Source organism: Danio rerio, chromosome 11 (genome assembly GCF_049306965.1).
Source record: "Danio rerio strain Tuebingen ecotype United States chromosome 11, GRCz12tu, whole genome shotgun sequence".
In the NCBI taxonomy this organism is placed as follows: domain Eukaryota; kingdom Metazoa; phylum Chordata; class Actinopteri; order Cypriniformes; family Danionidae; genus Danio; species Danio rerio.
The window spans coordinates 11166654-11187788 of NC_133186.1; the positions used below are offsets into that span (position 1 = coordinate 11166654).

Consider the following 21135-nt stretch of genomic DNA (forward strand, 5'->3'; position numbering starts at 1 on the left):
ATGGTAGGTGCCAGATCTTCCCACGAACGGCCAGACCCGCCACCAGACCTGTTTGACTTCCCAGTGTCACCAGATCTCTGTGACTTCCCAGTGGCACCAGACCAATGTGACTTCCCAGAGCAGCCAGAGCCATGTGACTTTTCAGTGCTTCCAGAACCAAAGCCCACTGAGGTTGCATGAACTGCCAATGTCCCTTGATTCTAAGCTTCCTGACCCACTGGGGTCATACGAACTGCCAGTGACTCCTGAACCACAGCCTCCTGCTCCACCCTCCAGGCCCTCCGCAGCTCCAGGCCTTCCACTGCTGCACGCTCCTGGTACACATCCGCTGCACAGGCCTGGCCCTCCGTCTTCCCCCTGTTCCGCCTTCGCTCCAACTCCCTTCCAGACTGTAAGACTTTAAGACTGTAAGACTTTGTCTTTTGTGTATTTATACCCAGTTCTGTTAGCCCTTCGTTGTCAGTAGTTTTCTTAGGGCCTACTCACACTATGCCATCCGTACCATGCCCAGGCCCGTTTCCCAGATCGTTTGAGAAGCGTGAGTGCGCTGGATCGGGCTCAAGCACGGTTCACCTGGCCGGCCCTGGCCCGGATGGAAGAGGTGGGCCTGAGCGCGGTTCACCTGGGCTTTGGCGTGGTACGTTTGTAGTGTGAGTGCAAAACGCGCCAAAGCCTGAAACTGAAAGCGAGACGTGACTTTTAAGGGGCTGTTTCATATGGATTTATTAATCATTCTTACTGTTCAGTGAACACAAACTGCCGTAGCTTATTAAATACGCAAACCCCTCACTGCACGACAGCTGCACGCCTTCAGCAGACCTCCTCATTAATGCAGCACAAGGGCTTTATGATTGTTTATGAGCGCCAAAAGTGGCGGATCTGTTTGACGAAATATTTGACTGCGTGTCACCGCATCCTTAAGGACTGTTTGGCAAAATATTTGACTGCATGTCACTGCATATCAAACCGACTGAAACGATATAACTAGAGAAATCTCCACTGTGCTGCTGAGTGACATAGCTTCTCACTGAACAGCGCAGCAGCGATGACGTAAGTGTGCCCAGGCCCGATTGTGGTGTGAGTGCGGGCCGACGGGGGAGACGGAAGGGGGGACAAGCGTGCTTTGGCCCAGTTCGAGGCAACTGTACCTAGTGTGAGTACGGCCTTAGTTACCGCCATGATATCTATGTGTGCCAGTGTTTGGTTTTGTTATTCTTTAGCTTGTTTTTGTTTGTCATGTGTTTCACCGTTATCATTCCTGATTTTCTGCACTTCACCATAAACCCACTGGACTACATTTGGATTTCCATTTCATCATTTCCCATCACAGATGTAACAGAACCCATGGGTTTGTCTTTATATATTATTTGTAGTAAACCCATTGGTAATTTCCATAAGAGTCGCATACTATAAATAAACCTCACATTAAACAATTTCTGAATTTCAAAAAATACAGTTTTAGTAAACTTTTATGAGCACAAGGAGATACAATTATGTGATTATACACACTATTTTGTCCTTATAAGCCACATAATAACACACATGATTGTTTCATCATATTATCTGTAAATGTTTCACTTCTATTATTATTATATTAGGTTCATTACCAAACCCCTAATGATCACAGAAAGCTGTGTGTGAAACACTAGATTAAAATAAAATGTCTTCTGGTGAATTCGAGAGGACGAATAAGCCAATTTAACCAGTGAGAATGTATAAAATGTGATTATGACTAAGTGAGGAAATTTAGCCCTCACAAACAGCACTATAGCAAAACATGTGCACAGACAACGGGTCTGTGAGTGGAATTAATCAACATATATTCGATGAAAAAGAACATGAGCACAGATTTACATGATATGTCCACACGGCGTCTAAAACAAGAAAGATGCTCATCACTTCAAAGGTAGGAAGCATAATATTCTTTCATTTCAACAGAGCACAAGCGTACACTACTGCAGCTCTGAGGAATGAGGAAGTCTTCTTGAGACTTTCGCGCCACCTTGTGGGCGTTTAAAAATGCAAATAAATGATTTTAATACATACAGTACTGTATTTTCAGAACTGTTTTTAATATTTTAATTTTCTCCAAGCATACTTTTTACAGTGGTTTTATTGTACGTTTTTGCTTGTGGAAAAAAGGATCTTCTTTGCTATGCCTATAAATTCTTATTTAACATTTGCGGCTAATGTAAACAATGGGAATATAATACAAACAAACAATAAATAAATAATGGTCACACTTTATTTTAATGTACAATTCACACTATTAACAAGCCATCAACTAAGACCTTTAGCTCAATACAGCTTTAATTGGCTGCTTATTAATAGTAAGGTAGTAATTGGTGTTAGGTAGACCCTTAGGGGTTTAAAATATACCTTGTAAGTGCTAATAAAGAGTTAATTAGGCAGGCAATAAACCAGTAGTAAATGGTGTGAAATGTTACTTAATTTAAAGTGTTATCTAAATAACGTTTTTGCATGGGTTCAGGTGATTATTTTGGTTGATTCAAGCTGGTTACAGATTTAAGCAACCTAGTGTGGTTTTAACTAAATCTAATTGTGAAATAATTATGAGAGAACATAGAAAAATTGTTTTCCCAGTGATGGGTTGCGGCTGGAAGGGCACCTGCTGCATAAAAACGTGCTGGAAAAGTTGGCGGTTCATTCCACTGTGGCGACCGCAGATCAATAAAGGGACTGAGTCGAAAAGAAATTGAATGGATGAATGAATAGAAAAATAGTACAAATGATGGAATTTTGCCATTGGAGTCCTATAGGAAATAAAAGCATCTAATAATTAATTTTGGCAAAAATAAACAATGTTTTACTGCAAATAAAACAAAACAAAGAAACAAATAGATGTTTAGCCAGATATTAGTAGTAAGATGATAACAACCTTTGAAGTAAAAGTGTTGTATAAAAATAATAATGCAACACTTTAAATGAAACCATGCTTACTTTTCGTAAGGGTAATAGGCTTTTTCTCCATTAAGCCTGCAATAACTGAAAAAGCAGTTATATGTCAAAATTTCCATGTGGAGATGACTAAAATCCAACTGTCAAATAACCAAATTAAACATATATTGAAAGTGTTTTTGTACTTATTAAAAAAGGGTTGTGTGAACACATTGACTTGTTTAATTAAGTGTAACTCAAACATACACAGCAAATTTGTAGTTTCCATTATACAGAGCGCCTCTGAACGTACAACACATCGAACCTTGAGGCAGCTGAGCTACAGCAGTAGAAGGCTACAATCCACAGGCTCACCAAAATTGGACAACATAGAAGATTGGAAAAATGTTGCCTGGTCTGATGAGTCTCAATCTTTGCTGCGACATTCAAATGGTAGGGTCAGAATTTAGCGTCAACCACATTAATGCATGGATCCATTCTACCTTGCCAGTTCAGGCTGGTGGGGGTGGTGTTATGATGTGGTGGATATTTTTCTTGGCCAGTGAGTGTTTTACTTACATTTTTACAGTGTCCATATTAAAAAACATTCCACTTTTTAGAAAACAGGCTCATTATACAAGGCATTAACTCCAAGCCACATTCCAAAAACTAATTAATTAATTAAGAACAAATAAAGAAATAAAAAGTGGAGTGTTCCTTTAAATGTATTCTGATACATAGCAACATTAGCCAGCAGAAGGAAGGTGGGTCACTTTTATTTTGGGTTCAACAGCTGCTAAAAGAGCTTATCCTCTTGATCCATACACTGTACTGTACAGTATGAGAGTATGTGGTGTTATTTAGTGGTAGATGCTGGAGAATTAAACTCGATTTCCTCCAGGTCAAGGACACACAAGCTGGGTCCCAAAACTGGAGAGTGACACCACTTGATTTTGCATTCGCCACCAGGTGACAGTGTTGTAGAATATTTCAATACACTCGCATCAACTTGGAAGGTTTTTCCTGCGTGTAAACAGGTTAATTCAAACGTAAACTGGAAATATAAGAAAATCAGACCATTTATTTAGGTTGATACATTAAACATTCTGGCACCTGCAGAATGCCACAACTTCACATTACAATATGTCCATTTCTTTAAATATATTGTTTTGAATATCACAATCATTACACACCACTATGAATAACAGTTTATTAATTGGGAGCTGAAGATTTTAAACACTGATATGTTAGTCTATTAATATTTGCATTTTCTTTATACCACTACTGGGGGGAATCATTTATAGTCATACAATCTATAAATTACACTGAGTCCAGGCGGTAGGAGATATCACTTCTCATTTATCTCCGATTGTGCTGTCATTAACATGAAAATAAATAGAGCGGAGATCGAAATTAGAGAACAACCAGTCATTTCTGAAATTTTGAGGTAACTGCCTTATCTTAGAAGTTATCCTAACAGGAGCAAAATACTGTCAATTCGTATTAAAAATATCTCATTTGTATTAGAATAAATTAAAACATATTTGGAGCAATTGGAGGATGAGTAAATGATGACCAAATATTCAGTTTTATACATTTAAGAAAACTTTGCATAAAACCAAACCTCTCATATGAAGAGTAATAAAAGTTTAAACTAATGACTCTAAAACTCTAATACTTTAGAACAGAGATGTATAAAGTGACTTTAGTATGGTGCTTGAAGAGCTCTTCTACTCAAGTGGAAGTACTAAAGTATTCAAATTTTTTTGTTCTTAAGGATTGCAAGTAGTTTATATCAAAATGTACTACTCAAGTACTGAAAGTTAAAGTACAAGTATTGTGTAATGTAGTTATTAAAGAAAGCTGTCAAAAGACATCATATTTTTTTGTTAATTTTAAATATCTTTTTTTGGGACACGTGATTAAGCAGAATGAAAAGAAACAGGGCTTATGATTTTTCTCTCGGGCTTGAACCATAGATCTGACTAATTATGACAGCTTTATCACACACCTTCCAAAGTTGTGTGATGCAAAAACACTCTGTAATCCACTCAAAATGTTACTGAAACCCATTTTCCAATAGTAATTTACCGGTTATAGACGCTGTAAACGAAAGTTTTAATTCTAGCGGAAGACGCTGGTCACTGTTGCGCCCTTAATGCAGCAGCCAAGAAAAAGGTCTATAATTGTAACGAGTATGGGGTGTGAATCTACTTTTGTCTCACGATTTGGTTCGGTTATGATTATCATGCCATCGATTAGGTTCAATTCAATATCCTCACGGTGCATTGACGATGCTTTCCATACATAATTTGATTTTTTTCTTAACAACACAAGAATTTTCTTTATCAAAATCTACAAATCTATTAATATTTATATCTTATTTGTAATACAACTTTGTTCTTTAATACAGCAGTAAGATATATAAACTGCTCCCTTGATTTGACCTGCTCAAAGAAAACACTCTGAATGTATCAAACAAAACTCCAATGCATGCACAGAAGACAGCATGAGCATTTAGAGCAAATAAACTAATGTAAATATTATCCCGCTTGCTTTTTAAACACTGACAGGCGAGGTCTTACACGCCTATGATTGATTATTCTTCACCTGCTCAACACAAAGGGCTGCTATCGGCTTTAGAAAAGAAAGTGTTGTTCACCGATGGGGGTTATCACAGGTAATACATAATAGACACCGTGGAGAAAACTCACACCACAAGCATGCTCGTTCCAATCCACAAGTATTGCTTTAACACCCATGTGGAGAGAGGTAAAGATGGAGTTTTACAGCATTTCTCGGTAGTAGTGAAATAGCGGGCTTGCGAGCTAAGCCGCCTTCATTGTAGAAAGAGCTTTATTTACTCGCCCCTGCCTCCTTCGCCATAGTATACTACTGCGACATCGCGCATAGGAGATAAATGACGTTAGGACCGGTTATGATCTATTACTGAACCGATTTCAATCCTTTTGACACCCTTAGTAAAATCTATCAGAGTAAATGTTAAACTCATTGACAATATGTACTGAAGTAAAAGTAGAAGTAGGAGGAAAAAAAACAATACTCCAGTAGAGTACAGATACTGTCTTTTAGTACTTAAGTACAGTAGTGAAGTAGTTCTACTTCGTTACTATACATCTCTGCTTTACAGTATGTATGGACAGAGCCAACAATTTACATGTAGGGCAATGAGCTCCATCAAACAGCAAAATGGGTAAAGCATTTCACTGAATCTGAAAACACTGAATTAATGAAATGGCAGCCCAAAGTCCTGATCAAAACCTGATTGAAAATCTCATTAATTCATTAACTCATTACTTTTACTAGACTCCGGAAGAGAATGAAGAAGAGAGCAGTGTTAAGAGAGATTAATGATGACCCATTTTTGACAGCTGTAACCTTTAGAAATTTAATCATCCTTTGTGCTACAGTCATTGTGGTTCGCTAACTTTCATATCAGTGTTTTCCACTAAACAAACATTTTTTGTTATTGTTGTTGAAGAGTGTGCTTTAGGTTTACAACTAAATTGTCCTGAAATTTTGAACATTAAAATATAAAACATTTGCTGACTAAAAAATCATGACAACAAATACTTTTATGTTACTTTAACTTATTACAATAAGCTAATCGAGTTTCAACTATTTTTTTTTAACGTTACAAAGTTTAATGTAATGTTTTTAACCAGGTTGACTGATTTAAGCAACCCTGGCTCATTCTGAAAACATAGCCCGATATACATCTGGAGAGCACCAAATATGTCCCAGGAGATATGTTTTTGTTTGCAATTTTTGTCTTTGCGAATCTGCCAAATTTCTCTCACGAGACTGATGCTGTGTTCACACCAGACGCAGTGCGCACAGTTAAATCATGCTACTCGCGCGTAAATAGATGTGATAAATTTACTTATCAATAGACGTGGATTCCATCATGGGTGGGGCTTCTGTCTGCCTGGTGACTGTAGGTTCGTTGCTAAATGGCTAACATGAAATTTTATTGAGAGAATAGCTGTCTATGTGTTTTAGTAGGGTTGATAAACAGCGACAATACATTTGGAGCCGTGTCTGAGTCCACTATATCTATTAGAGGTGCACCCAGCTCTCCGAGTAAACTCTTCCAGAAACTGTATCTGGACGATGAATGATGGAAACTTTCAGCAGTGGTTCAGACTGAGCTGAGGCCAGTTAATAAACTTTTGTCCGGTGTCGGCAAGAAGATTTTTGCCAGGTAGACCAAAAACAAGCGATACGCCATAATCACGCCCTTACAAGAGCAAACTTCTAATTTATCAACCTCCAGTGAATGTCCGCTGAAGTTCAGATTTTCCAACTCAAGCCTAACCCAACTGACAATGTGTTGAAAAGCAATCCAGAAAAAGAAAAGCCCCTGATTTTTACATTTTCAGATTTAATCACATTCTCACCCTGTTATTTACTTAATTATTCTCTGCATCTCAACAGTGGAAAAGCTGTCCATACACAGGTAATCGGTCAGCTTCTAACGCGAAAAGGAATGGCATCATTGCGCCCCGCAGCATTCGTTTTAAAGACAAAATGCAGCAATACGTACTTCAGGCTACAGAGACCACCAGAAATGTATATAGGGATATGCTTTGAGAATGAGCCTATGTTGGATTCAAGTTGAGATGATTAGAAGAGTTCCTTTGATTCAATAAAAAATTTAAGGCAAGAAGAACGTTTTTACAGTGAATAAAAATATTACATTATTGCAGAAAGAAAATAATTGTATAAAATGTTCTCTAATTGTGATCTACAAACACTGTTCACATAAATTATAAAATGAATTCAATATCAACATTAGAAGTGTACACTCGTCTTATGCAGCTTCACATTTAAGCGTCAAAATGAAAAAAGCCTGATTCTTTGATCCCATTTCTTGCTCTGTTCTGCACATCCTCTGCAGCCTGATCTTCTGAATCTGGACGGATAGACGAATCGTCCTTTGGTGCCTCTTCCAAAATCCTTAAATCACTCGAATCGACGGATTTAATGGAAGATTGAGTATCAGTCCATGTCGAATCCACCACATCTTTTCCTCTAAGCTCCGCTGAAACCCCTAAACTGGATCTTTCCATCAATTCTCTGTCATCTGGCAAGTAATTCGGTTGCATTGATCTTTCAAGAGTTGCATCTAAAACCCACCCAGAGAGATTTGAAATGGTTTTACTCCCGTTCTCTAGCGATACCCGTGAATCCCATCCGGCAGTGCTGGTATAGTAATCCAAACTGTTACTTGAGCCACCAGTACTAGTAAAAGGCAAATTTTTAACCCCTGCTGTGGTGTAAGAAAGCAGAGCCGCAGTGTCAACATCAGCTTCGTATGATGGAACAGAGGGTGAAGATACAAACCAGCGCTGGCCTGAAGTCACGCTGCTTTCTTGGGTTTGGTTGGAGGTCATAATGCTGTTAGTAAACTCAAGTCCTCGCTCAAGAGTGCCAGTCGTAAAACAGGATTTAGTGTAACTGTCGACAAATTGCTCCTGGAATAATGCGCTTGGCATTGCGTACCTTGAACTGGGCAGAAGCTGAGAGTGTGAAGAGTCACTCGGTGTCAGACGGTCAGTGTTGTCCATACTGTATTTTCTGGAGAATTAAAGCAAGAGGTAATTAGTGACACCGCTTCTGTAATTTATTGTTTTATTTTGTAATGTTTTAAGGACCATTTCCTAGTGCTGGGTTGTGGCTGGAAGGGCATCCACAACATAAATCATATGGCAGAGTAATTGCTGTTTCTTTTCACTGTGGCAATTCCTGATGAATCAGGGACTAAGGAGCCGAAGGACACTGAGTGTTAAAGCCCACTCAAACCAAGCATGAAAAATATAATAACGCATATTTCACAGAGCAAAAAACAAGACAATTTCTTCCATTGTGGCTAGTGTGGCACAGATGCTAGAACCCGCCTTTATGCATGAGACCTCATAAATTGTATGCCAAGTGTAAACAAATGAATTGGATATGGGTCACAATTAAAAGAACGTGTCAACGGACAGAAAAAAAACCCTGATATTGGCAACAAATCGGAATTGGGCATCAAGACCTGACAGTGTATATGGGGCCTTATTGAGTTATAGGTGTGTTTTGAGAATAAACCAATCACAGTTTCATCTCCCATTCTCTTTAATACTGCGTTCACACTAGATGCGGAACACGCGTCAAGCGCGAGTGATTTACATGTTAAGTCAATGCAAACGCGCAAATAGACATCCTGCGGCGCGATACGCGCGAATGGCGCGGCGTGAATGATGAGAATTGCGCGGTGCGCATGGCGCGAATGGCGTGGCGTGAATTGAGCGTTTTGCGCATTTGAATTTTTCGCGCGTATCACTCGCGTTTGAAAATCTGAACTTCAGCGGACATTCGCGCCGTGTTAACCAATCAGGAGCTTGCTCTTGTGGGAGTGTGATTGTGATGTATCGCGTGTTGTCTGTGTCCCAGGGGAAATCCCCCAGCAGAAATGGACAAGAAATTCATTAAACTGGCCTGGGCTCAGTCAGAAGCACCGCTGAAAACCTCCATCAGCCAGGTTAAGTTTCTGGAGGAGTCTATGAGCTTAAAGAGCTGGATGTACCTCTGAAAGGATGTAGTGGACTCAGACACGGCTCTAAACGTATCGACGCTGTTTATCATCCTTCATAAAGCACATAAACACTGTTATTTTCTTCATAAAGTCCATGTTAGCCATTTAGCTATGAAGCTAGAGTCACCGGGCAGACAGAAGCCCTGCCCATCATGCAAATCCGCGTCTGTTCTGAAGTGAATTTGACACGCGAATAAAGTGGGGTTTGACGCGCGAATGAAGTTTGGTTTGACGCGCGAATGAAGTTTGGTTTGACGCGCGAATGAAGCGAGTAAACTCAAATGTTCACGCTGCTATTTACGCGCGAATAACGCGATTTATCCGCGCGTTCTGCGTCTGGTGTGAACACAGCATAAGAGTCGCCGTGCTATGGCGCATTTGCTATTTACATGGCAGACTTTATAGTTGTAAAAACTGAACGAGAAAACCATTAAACAGACCATCTGCAGTGCGAGGATAAAGAATGAGCCTCATTGAATCCGCCTTTACTTTCACTTTCTCTCTTTCGTGGATAAGAAAACGATGTTGTAGGCTATACACAGACATCCATTACCCTATGTAATTAATTTTGTTTGTTAAGTGCAAAGATTTGTTTTAAAACTATTTCTAAATTCTGTTCTAATTTCCAGCAAACAAATAAATGAACAATAATAATGAAGTGTGCTCAAAAACCTGAGTTACATCCAAACTCACATGCTGTGCCCCATATGGTTCAAAACCTGACAAATCTAAACTTGTTTTAATTAAAACAAATAGAAAATGCATATAATAAATAATTCAACCAATAATAATAAAATTATACAAAAGCAAATTGTCAATAAACTAAAAAAAGCCCTCAGAGATAAAGAAGGCATGGAGGCGGTGGTTTTTATATTTATGTAGAAAGTAATCATTTTTGTAATATTTTATTCCTTTCATTTTTTTTATTTGTAAAGATATTTGCGTATTGCTGTACATCCTGCGTGTTTGAAGCAATGTGTGAGGCGCATAACTAATGCACTCTACACTAGACTTTAGACCTGCTTTCAGCTGGTCAATGGGGTATATGCCCAAGCATGCTAATAGGACTTTTAATTCGCCAGTAACCTGGGTTAAGCACTTCCAGGGAATTGAATGCCAATGCAAAATCCGGTGCGTTTAAGGTCTGTTTTCTTTAAAAATCAGCGATCTCCACTAGCTGAGTGATATCCGATTTAAAGTGGGTCTCAGATTGTACAAGAAGAATTGCATTAAATTACATTTCCCCCGCCATATCTTTATAATATGAGCATTAATTTTACCCCAGTATTTTCAATGGAGCTTCTGCGTTAGCCTGCCGATTATGACGGTCGCGTGCGAGTAAACAGCTTTTTGTCTCGTTTTACGCTTGAGCAACTAAATAAAGGCTTAAGTTTATTTAACTGAATGTATTTTAATGACATTACAACATCGATGCTGTGTAAGGAACCGTATAAAATGGTAAAAAGTTCACAATAACAGGTCACTGGAAGTTAATCAGCATGGGAACTGCACTAGCTCGGCATATACCCTTTTGCACAGTCTATTTTATTTCCTCAAAATGGCAACGCACCAACAATGCACATTAACACACCTCTTTTCTAGACCAAAACACCCATGAGTCCACAAAGTGGTGCAAATTAATTTGCTATTTAAACAACGTGGTGGAAAATAGGAAAATTAAGGTTGCGTTGGTCTGAAAATAGCAACACCTTGAGGCAAACATGCTGGATGTATAGCACCGGGTGTTTAATAGGGCCCAAGCTCTTTTCCCCAGCATTTTAAATGACAAACACAATATATTAACACAATAGACCTTGTTATGAATAATACAAATACCTTATTTTTATTTATGGAATATGCTAAAAAGATTTAGTTGACATATGACAGAGAACACAACAGCATTTATCAGTCCAGTCAGCCTGATCTCACGAGGAAACGCAAGTACTTTATGTTTTGTTAGTTTAGTGGCTAGTTTGTACGAATTTGTACAAGTTGAGTCGTACGAAAATGAAAACGATTTTAAAAAGGAGTCGTGGCACCCAACCCCACCCCAAACCCAACTGTTATTGGGTGATGAGCAAATCGTAATAAATCGTACGAATTAGATCGTACAAATTCATATGAATAAGCCACTAAATCAAAAAGTTACGAATTGTTGTGAGATTGTGTTGGACCAGTACATTTGATACTATTAGAAAGCTCAGAAAGGCGCCAATAGCCTGGTGGTTTGTGCGTTGAGGTGTTCATGGTGACCTAAGTTCAATTCCCAGCTCAAGATATTTTAACTAATCCTTCCCCTCTCTCTCTTTCTAAGCTCCCCATGCTTTCCTGTCTACTCGAGAAGGGTCTTGCGGCAGACCAGGTGTAGATGTAAGCCGAGTGGCATGCAAGGCTTTTAATGCACACACGTAACCCTGCCCCTAACCATACCCCTTACAATAATTTCATTAGCTCCATTGAGAGCATTGTGTCTGAGATTGTGTGTCTCAGCTTGCATATGCAAGTCTGCAGTCAGATACTGCAGTCAGATTAGTTTATTCTCAACAGTCCTATAAAAACAAAGGTTAAAAATCCTTACATAATAATAAAAACTATCTTAGAAAGCTTAGAATCTCTATTTTCTACAATTGTTAATAATAATTAATAATTCTTTACATTTATATAGTGATTTTTAAGACACTCAAAGTGCTTTACACAATGGAGGGAATCTCTTCATCCACCACCAGAGTGCAGCATCCACCTGGATGACGTGACGGCAGCCATATTGCGGCAGACCGCACACCACACAAGCTGATTGGTGGAGAGGAGACAGTTTGATGAAGCTAATTATGGTATGGGGATGGTTAGGAGGCCATGATAGACAGAGGCCAGTGGGCAAATTTGGCCAGGATGCCAGGGTTAAACCCCTACTCTAATCAAAGGACATCCTGGGATTTTTAATGACCACAGAGAGTAAGGACATCAGTTTAACGTCTCATCCAAAAGACAGCACTCACTGAGCAGTATAGAGTCCCCATTAATATACTGGAGCGTTAGGACCCACACAGACCACAGGTTGAGCGCCCTCTGTTGGCCTCACTAACACCACTTCCGGCAGCAAAAAAGCTTTCCCATCTGGTCTCCCATCCAGGTACTGACCAGGCGCAGCCATGCTTAGCTCCAGTGGGTGACCATGTGAGAATTACAGAGAGCTAGCTGTCAGTGATTAGGGACCTCTTTTACATTTATGTTCTTATTTATACTTAAATGTTCAAGATTTCACTAACACCTATTTTGTATTCTACATAATAGAGACTAAATTATTTGTTCAGTGTCATATTCTAGAATCAAATATAACCATCTGCAGTTTGCTAGCACACTGAGTTACACACTTTCAAAAAGGTTTTTGAACAAAAACAAAAAAGCGCCTAAAGGTGGTTCAAACATGGGGAGATCTCAAAATTGGGTATAAAAATTGGTTAAAAATAAAAAAAGAACAGTATTACACCTCTTTTCGGTTGAAAATAGAATAACTCCCGGATATATTATGAGAGTGACGACTTTCTCTTTCCCTCAGTTTGCTCTATTGTGGTGAAAACAAACACAATTGTCTACTGGGTGCTGGAGCACGTATATGAGAATAGTTATACACTTCTAAACTTGAGTTTATGCAAAACAAAATCAAAAAGAGGCATCAAAAATAAAGTGCATTAATTTGGGTGGCTTCGAATGGAAAAAAAAAAAAAAAAAATATATATATATATATATATCCTCCTATATCTTAAGTTTACAAGAAGGCTGATAGAGTAATTTAGACCTGCCAGAGCAGAGTGAAAAGTGTAAATACTTTTCGATAAATAACGATACTGAAGTGCAGTGCTATGCAATGCTTTATAAGTTAAAATAAGAATTTTACAGTCAATTCCATTGAAAGGAAGCCAGTGTAACTGTGAAAGCACAAGTGTAATGTGTTCTCTTGGTGGAGTAAACACAGAGCAGCAGAAATCTGAATGTACTGTAACTTGTTAAGAGATTTAGCTGGAAGGCCAGAAAACAAGGCATTAGAGTAATCCAATCTTGATGTAATGAAGGTCCCTATAAGCCTTTCTGCATCAGCTCAAGTAAGAAAGGATCTTCAGTCTTGGAATCATTCGGTTTAAGAAAGATGACACTGCATCCAAATTCTAATTTCTTTAAGCCACATACTCAGTGAAGATCAATTCTATATATAAAAAATAACTGTATATGATGTAAATATGGGAATCATCCACAATGCAGTGACACCCAGGACCATGTTCCCTGATAGTCTGCCCAAGTGGTAGCATTTATAGGGGAGAGTGGAGATGAAGGTAACATGGGACGAAAGTAACAAAGCAGTTTTCTCGAAGCCCTATCAACATTTGATTTCCAGGATATAACAGCATATTCAGAATACAACTCTTAATGGAGCTGCCAAATATCATGTGATTTGTGTCCCATGCACGGTTAGCTGCAAATTTCTGTTTTTTAAGAGCAGAAAGTAAATTATTGTAGCGGTCCTTTGTTCCTCACTACAACTTGTGTTTCTTTTTTCACGTGTCAAACTATTGATCAATCTACAGTTTTCTTTAGTGCAATAACACAAACTTTGAAATCTCTTGAGTTTTTCAGTTTAAAAGTAAATCAGGTTTAAATAGCGTTCCTGTGGGGACAAAAGTAACTCTTATTTATGTCCCACTGCTAATAGCCATACCTTATTTTTCACTTCTGCATTAGTTTACTATGAAAGCCTGTAATAATGAGACATCCCAAAATAATGACTTATAAGTTTCTCGTAATTTCGAGAAAGTCATTATTACGGGAAAATAAGTCATTATTACATGATGTCAAGTCATTAGTATGAGAAAGTAAGAGATGAGATGTTAATTCATTTAACTAGAAAGTAAGTCATTATTACGAGATGTTAAGTCATTATTGCGAGATGTTAAGTCATTATTATGAGATGCTAAGTCATTATTGCGAGATGTTAAGTCATTATTACGTGATGTTAAGTCATTATTATGAATTGTTAAGTCATTATTACGAGATGTTAAGTCATTATTATGAGATGTTAAGTCATTATTACGAGATGTTAGGTCAATATTACGAGATGTTAAGTCATTATTATGACAAAGTCATTATTATGGGATGTTAAGTCATTATTATGAGATGTTAAGTCATTATTACGAGATGTTAAGTCATTATTATGACAAAGTCATTATTATGAGATGTTAAGTCATTATTACGAGATGTTAAGTCATTATTATGACAAAGTCATTATTATGAGATGTTAAGTCATTATTATGACAAAGTCATTATTATGAGATGTTAAGTCATTATTATGAGATGTTAAATCATTATTATGAGATGTAAAGTCACTATTATGAGATGTTAAGTCAATATTAAGAGATGTTAAGTCATTATTATGACAAAGTCATTATTATGGGATGTTAAGTCATTATTATGACAAAGTCATTATTATGAGATGTTAAGTCATTATTACGAGATGTTAAGTCATTATTATGAGATGTAAAGTCACTATTATGAGATGTTAAGTCAATATTACGAGATGTTAAATCATTATTATGAGATGTAAAGTCACTATTACGAGATGTTAAGTCATTATTACGAGATGTTAAGTCATTATTATGAGATGTAAAGTCACTATTATGAGATGTTAAGTCATTATTACGAGATGTAAAGTCATTATTATGAGATGTAAAGTCATTATTACGAGATGTAAAGTCATTATTATGAGATGTAAAGTCACTATTATGAGATGTTAATTCATTATTATGAGATTTTAAGTCATTATTATAAGACGTTAAGTCATTATTACGAGATGTTAAGTCATTATTATGAGATGTTAAGTCATTATTATGAGATTCTAAGTCATTATTATAAGATGTTAAGTCATTATTATGAGATGTAAAGTCACTATTGTGAGATGTTAAGTCATTATTATGAGATGTAAAGTCATTATTATGAGATGTAAAGTCACTATTATGAGATGTTAATTCATTATTATGAGACTCTAAGTCATTATTATAAGATGTTAAGTCATTATTACGATATGTTAAGTTGTTATTACGAGATGTTAAGTCGTTATTACGAGATGTTAAGTCGTTATTACGAGATGTTAAGTCATTATTATGAGAAAGGAAGTCATTATTATGGGATGTTAAGTCATTATTATGAGATGTTAAATCATTATTATGAGATGTAAAGTCACTATTATGAGATGTTAAGTCATTATTACGAGATGTTAGGTCAATATTACGAGATGTTAAGTCATTATTATGACAAAGTCATTATTATGGGATGTTAAGTCATTATTATGAGATGTTAAGTCATTATTACGAGATGTTAAGTCATTATTATGACAAAGTCATTATTATGAGATGTTAAGTCATTATTACGAGATGTTAAGTCATTATTATGACAAAGTCATTATTATGAGATGTTAAGTCATTATTATGAGATGTTAAATCATTATTATGAGATGTAAAGTCACTATTATGAGATGTTAAGTCAATATTAAGAGATGTTAAGTCATTATTATGACAAAGTCATTATTATGGGATGTTAAGTCATTATTATGACAAAGTCATTATTATGAGATGTTAAGTCATTATTACGAGATGTTAAGTCATTATTATGAGATGTAAAGTCACTATTATGAGATGTTAAGTCAATATTACGAGATGTTAAATCATTATTATGAGATGTAAAGTCACTATTACGAGATGTTAAGTCATTATTACGAGATGTTAAGTCATTATTATGAGATGTAAAGTCACTATTATGAGATGTTAAGTCATTATTACGAGATGTAAAGTCATTATTATGAGATGTAAAGTCATTATTACGAGATGTAAAGTCATTATTATGAGATGTAAAGTCACTATTATGAGATGTTAATTCATTATTATGAGATTTTAAGTCATTATTATAAGACGTTAAGTCATTATTACGAGATGTTAAGTCATTATTATGAGATGTTAAGTCATTATTATGAGATTCTAAGTCATTATTATAAGATGTTAAGTCATTATTATGAGATGTAAAGTCACTATTGTGAGATGTTAAGTCATTATTATGAGATGTAAAGTCATTATTATGAGATGTAAAGTCACTATTATGAGATGTTAATTCATTATTATGAGACTCTAAGTCATTATTATAAGATGTTAAGTCATTATTACGATATGTTAAGTTGTTATTACGAGATGTTAAGTCATTATTACGAGATGTTAAGTCGTTATTACGAGATGTTAAGTCATTATTATGAGAAAGGAAGTCATTATTATGGGATGTTAAGTCATTATTACGAGATGTAAAGTCATTATTATGACAAAGTCATTATTATGAGATTCTAAGTCATTATTATAAGATGTTAAGTCATTATTATGAGATGTAAAGTCACTATTATAAGATGTTAAGTCATTATTATGAGATGTAAAGTCACTATTATAAGATGTTAAGCCATTATTATGAGATGTAAAGTCATTATTATGAGATGTTAATTCATTATTATGAGATTCTAAGTCATTATTATAAGATGTTAAGTCATTTTTACGATATGTTAAGTCGTTATAACGAGATGTTAAGTCGTTATTACAAGATGTTAAGTCGTTATTACGAGATGTTAAGTCGTTATTACGAGATGCTACTGTAAGTCGTTATTTCGAGATTTTAAGTCATTATTATGAGATGTTAAGTCATTATTATGAGAAAGGAAGTCATTATTATGGGATGTTAAGTCATTATTATGAGAAAGTAAGTCATTATTATGGGATGTTAAGTCTTTATTATGAGATGTAAAGTCATTATTATGAGAAAGTAAGTCATCATTATGAGATGTTAAGTCATTATGAGAAAGTAAATCATAATTATGACTTGCAAATCATTCATATTTTATTCAATTCAATTCACCTTTGTTTGTATAGGGCTTTTACAATGTAGATTGTGTCAAAGCAGCTTCACATATAAGATCATAGTAAATTAAAACAGTGCCAGTTCAGTTTTCAGAGTTTAGGTTCAATTCAGTTTAGCTCAGTTCAGTGTGGTTTAATAATCTCTACTGAGAGTCCAAACACTGAAGAGCAAAATTATGGATGCGCAGCTCTACAGATCCCAAACCATGCATTTTATGTCATGGCAGTAACGGGCTTCTATAGTTTAGTATTTTTATTCACATGTTTTATGAAATGAATGTATATTGCCAATAATAATAACAAATTATTCAAAACATAGTTGAAAATTAACATTTTGCATTGGTGGATTTCTTTTGAAACATTTGACGATTAACATTAACAAGATCATGGCCAGATATATTTAGAATAAACAAGATTGAGCCAGTAGATCTAGCAAATATTGTTGTGTAACTTTTGACCCACCCGTTTGTTTTGCTTTCATCCCTGCTGACGGGGTCAAAAGTATTAATGTAACAAATTTTGCTTAAAGTGAAGTTATATTGCAGTCGTTCTACACTAATACAAAATAACAACTGATTCTGATTAGGTTTCATGAAAAATGTTACTTTCATTCTCACTCTCATCTATCCTAAACAAAACTGGACCTAATGCTGAACCCTGAGGAACTCCCCATTTGAACAGGCAGGGTTTTAAATCAATATTTTTTCATGCTAATAATCTGGGCATGATTGGTTAAATATGACTGAATATAGACTATAATAATAATAATAATAATAATAATAATAATAATAATAATAATAATAATAATATTATTTCTGTAATTATTTTAATTTGTTTTACTGTATGTGTTAGATGGACAGTGAATGCAATATAAAGCGCTACCAAAAACTAAAGTTTAATATAATGATTATTAAAGGAAGTAGTAGTATGAGTACAATATTTAATAAAACAAAGTACAACATAATACAATTTTTAATAATTATTGTTATAACAAATTGCGTTTACACAGAGAATGCATGCAGAAATACATATAAAATATCTTTAAAAAAATTTAAAATACGTTTTTATTTTTATTAATAATATTTTACATTTAAATTACAATTTTGTATGAATTCATCATTTACAGTGAAATAAAAATGAAACCGATCTAGAAAAACTAAAAGAGAAACAATCAATAAATGCATGAATTTGTATAGAAATGCACTTACGTATCATAATTATCCCGAAATCCTTTGGCAAATGGATTGTGATCAATTTTCAGTTGAGTTATCTGAGGACACAAAGTAAGATATTCATTAAATCAGCTCGAATTAATTTACTTTTTTCATGGTGTGAATGAATGCAGTGTAAATGAATGCAGAATGCTGGATCTTACATCTGTGTTCTGGTAAGCTGTGACAGATATAAATTGCGTTTCGGGAAAGGTGAACGTCTGAACTCCATCAGGATCGCTGGTATCTTCATCTTCATTCTTGTTTATTTCAATCACATGAACCCTTGGCTGATATTTATGGAGAGACTGTAGGACGATCATCTTGAAAGACAAAGGGAAAAAACAGGCTTCTGTTTGCCATTACACCCACCATGAGATCTACACTCTCTTTATATAAATATAAAAAAAATACAAGGATATAAAAGGTTTCTTTTTTTATTTGACATTTTCCATTAAATTTAACAGGTTTCGTTCATACAGTACTATGCTTTTGAATTAAAGATAGTTCACCCTGAAATAGAAATTCTGTCATCATTTACTAATCCTCTGCTTACCACAAGTTTACCAAATTTTATAAATACCAATTTTCTATAATTATAAAAATGTCCTAATAATTAAAAGTCACTAACAGCAATAAATAACACTCAAGGTAAAATACATAAATAATAATAATGATAATATACAAGATAAAAATCTAAAATAGTTATTTAAGGTTTCCTTTTGATAAAAAAAAAAATTCTACAATTTTAGATGATTCACATTTAAAAATATTTCACTTAATGTCTCTCCAGATAAAAATTGTAGTCTGATAACATTAAAAATGGGGCGTTCTACAAGAATATGTTTAATAGTTTGGTTTCTGTCGCAATACAGACATTTTGGTGGTTCTTCTCATTTAAGTAAATGTTGATGTGTAAGTCTTGTGCGTCCAATGCGGCATCTTCTATAAACAATCTCATCGTGTCTTGACTTAAGAAATAAATGAGATTTTTTTTCCCATTTCAGGCTGAATTTCAAAAAGTTTATTTTCTGGGCACTGATCCCATCCGGTTTGCCATTTGTTTATAATATAGCCTTTCATTAGTGGCTTTAGATCTGAAGGTGGGATTTTACACTCCTTCAGCTTTCCTGCTAGGGCTGTTTTGGCGGCTTTGGCGACTTGTTCATTTCCTCTGCTTGTTCCGAATGTAATGGAGTTTCTTTCTTCTGTTGAACACATAAGAACACTAAAAGAAATGATGTTTGCTGCTTGTTCAAACTTATTTAAATCGAGTTAAAACAACACAACTCTTACTTTTTGGGCAGGGACAACTTAATTTTCTGTGTTCAATCCACTTAAATTTGTAAAAAAGAATTAAGTTAACTTAATTGGTTTGTGTTGAAACAACATGAAGGAATTGTGTGGGACCCAAAATGTTTTACAGTGAAGATTTTATGAAGAATGTTGAAACTGGTAGCCGGTGACTACAATGCCAGTCAATGGCTACCAGTATCAAATGTGTTCAACAAAAGCAAGAAGCTCAAAGGTTGAAACCACTTCAAGGCTTTAATCTGGGTTTTCATTATTGGGTGAACTGTTGCTTTAAGGAAAAATTTCTTAAGTATCTCATGCCAAGCCTCCATTGCTAATTCCAAAGTTTTAAAGCTTATAATGAAAACGGCACTTATACTGTAGGTCGATTGACTAAAATAGGAACAGAAGGAGATACCTTGTACTATAATTATATAAATTTGCTTCAAAATTGGTGTAAAAGGAGATCAGTTCACTGGAGATCAGTTTTAATAAAACCAAGGAGATGATAATTAGCAGAAATAAACTAGTCCTTAATCAAGGGTTTAAACATCTGGTCCTTGAGGGACATGAAATAGAGACTGTTGGCTGTTTTAAATATTTAGGAACACTTATTGATAGTGGATTAACATTTGCTGTAAATGCAGAGTGCATTTTTAAAAAAGCATTGCAGAGATTATATGTCATTAGGAGGGTTACAACAATTTGGTGAGTCGAAATGTTCTGAAGATGGTATACAAGAACTTGGTTAAAAGAGTTGTGAGTTTTAACATGATTGTATGGTATGGACTGTTGCCAATTAAGGAAAAGCAAAAACTGTGTCAAGTAGTAAAAAACATTGGCAGTGCAATTGTAGGTAAAGTTCAAAGTCAGCTAAATTAATTTTATTCAATGAGAATTAAACAGAAAGCACATCATCTTGCCATCAAAAAGACATTTTAGGCAACCTCAAGTAAAGAAAAATGTGTATCTAATGTCCTTCGTGCCGACTGCCATTAGAATATTAAATACTGGGTTCTAAGTATGTAAAGGTTTTTAAATTACATTTTTTAAAGTTTTTTTTTTTTTTTTTTTTTTTAAATGTGCTATATGTGATAACGTTGAGTGTATTGGTGATGCCCGTTTTTTATGTGATGTGTGTAATGTGAAAGTTGATCTGTTTGTGTGGTGAAGCCAAAAATTAAGATGATTCCAATTGTGG

The 21135-nt window shown here is 35.4% G+C and overlaps 1 protein-coding gene across 3 annotated transcripts in view; it reads right to left on the bottom strand.

Annotated features, from left to right (window-relative positions):
• tbr1a (T-box brain transcription factor 1a) overlaps nt 1-21135 on the bottom strand; it is a 29091-nt gene that overhangs the window by 4409 nt on the left and 3547 nt on the right. Inside the window, exons 4-7 of one of the 3 annotated variants that reach the window (XM_073916457.1) lie at nt 18806-18964; nt 18639-18700; nt 8425-8499; nt 3126-3952 (exon numbers count right to left, since the gene is read on the bottom strand). In XM_073916457.1, the coding sequence (XP_073772558.1) occupies nt 3937-3952; nt 8425-8499; nt 18639-18700; nt 18806-18964 (312 nt within the window). In that variant the 3' untranslated portion in view covers nt 3126-3936. The other 2 variants (XM_073916456.1, XM_688029.7) reach the window with 2 other exon arrangements.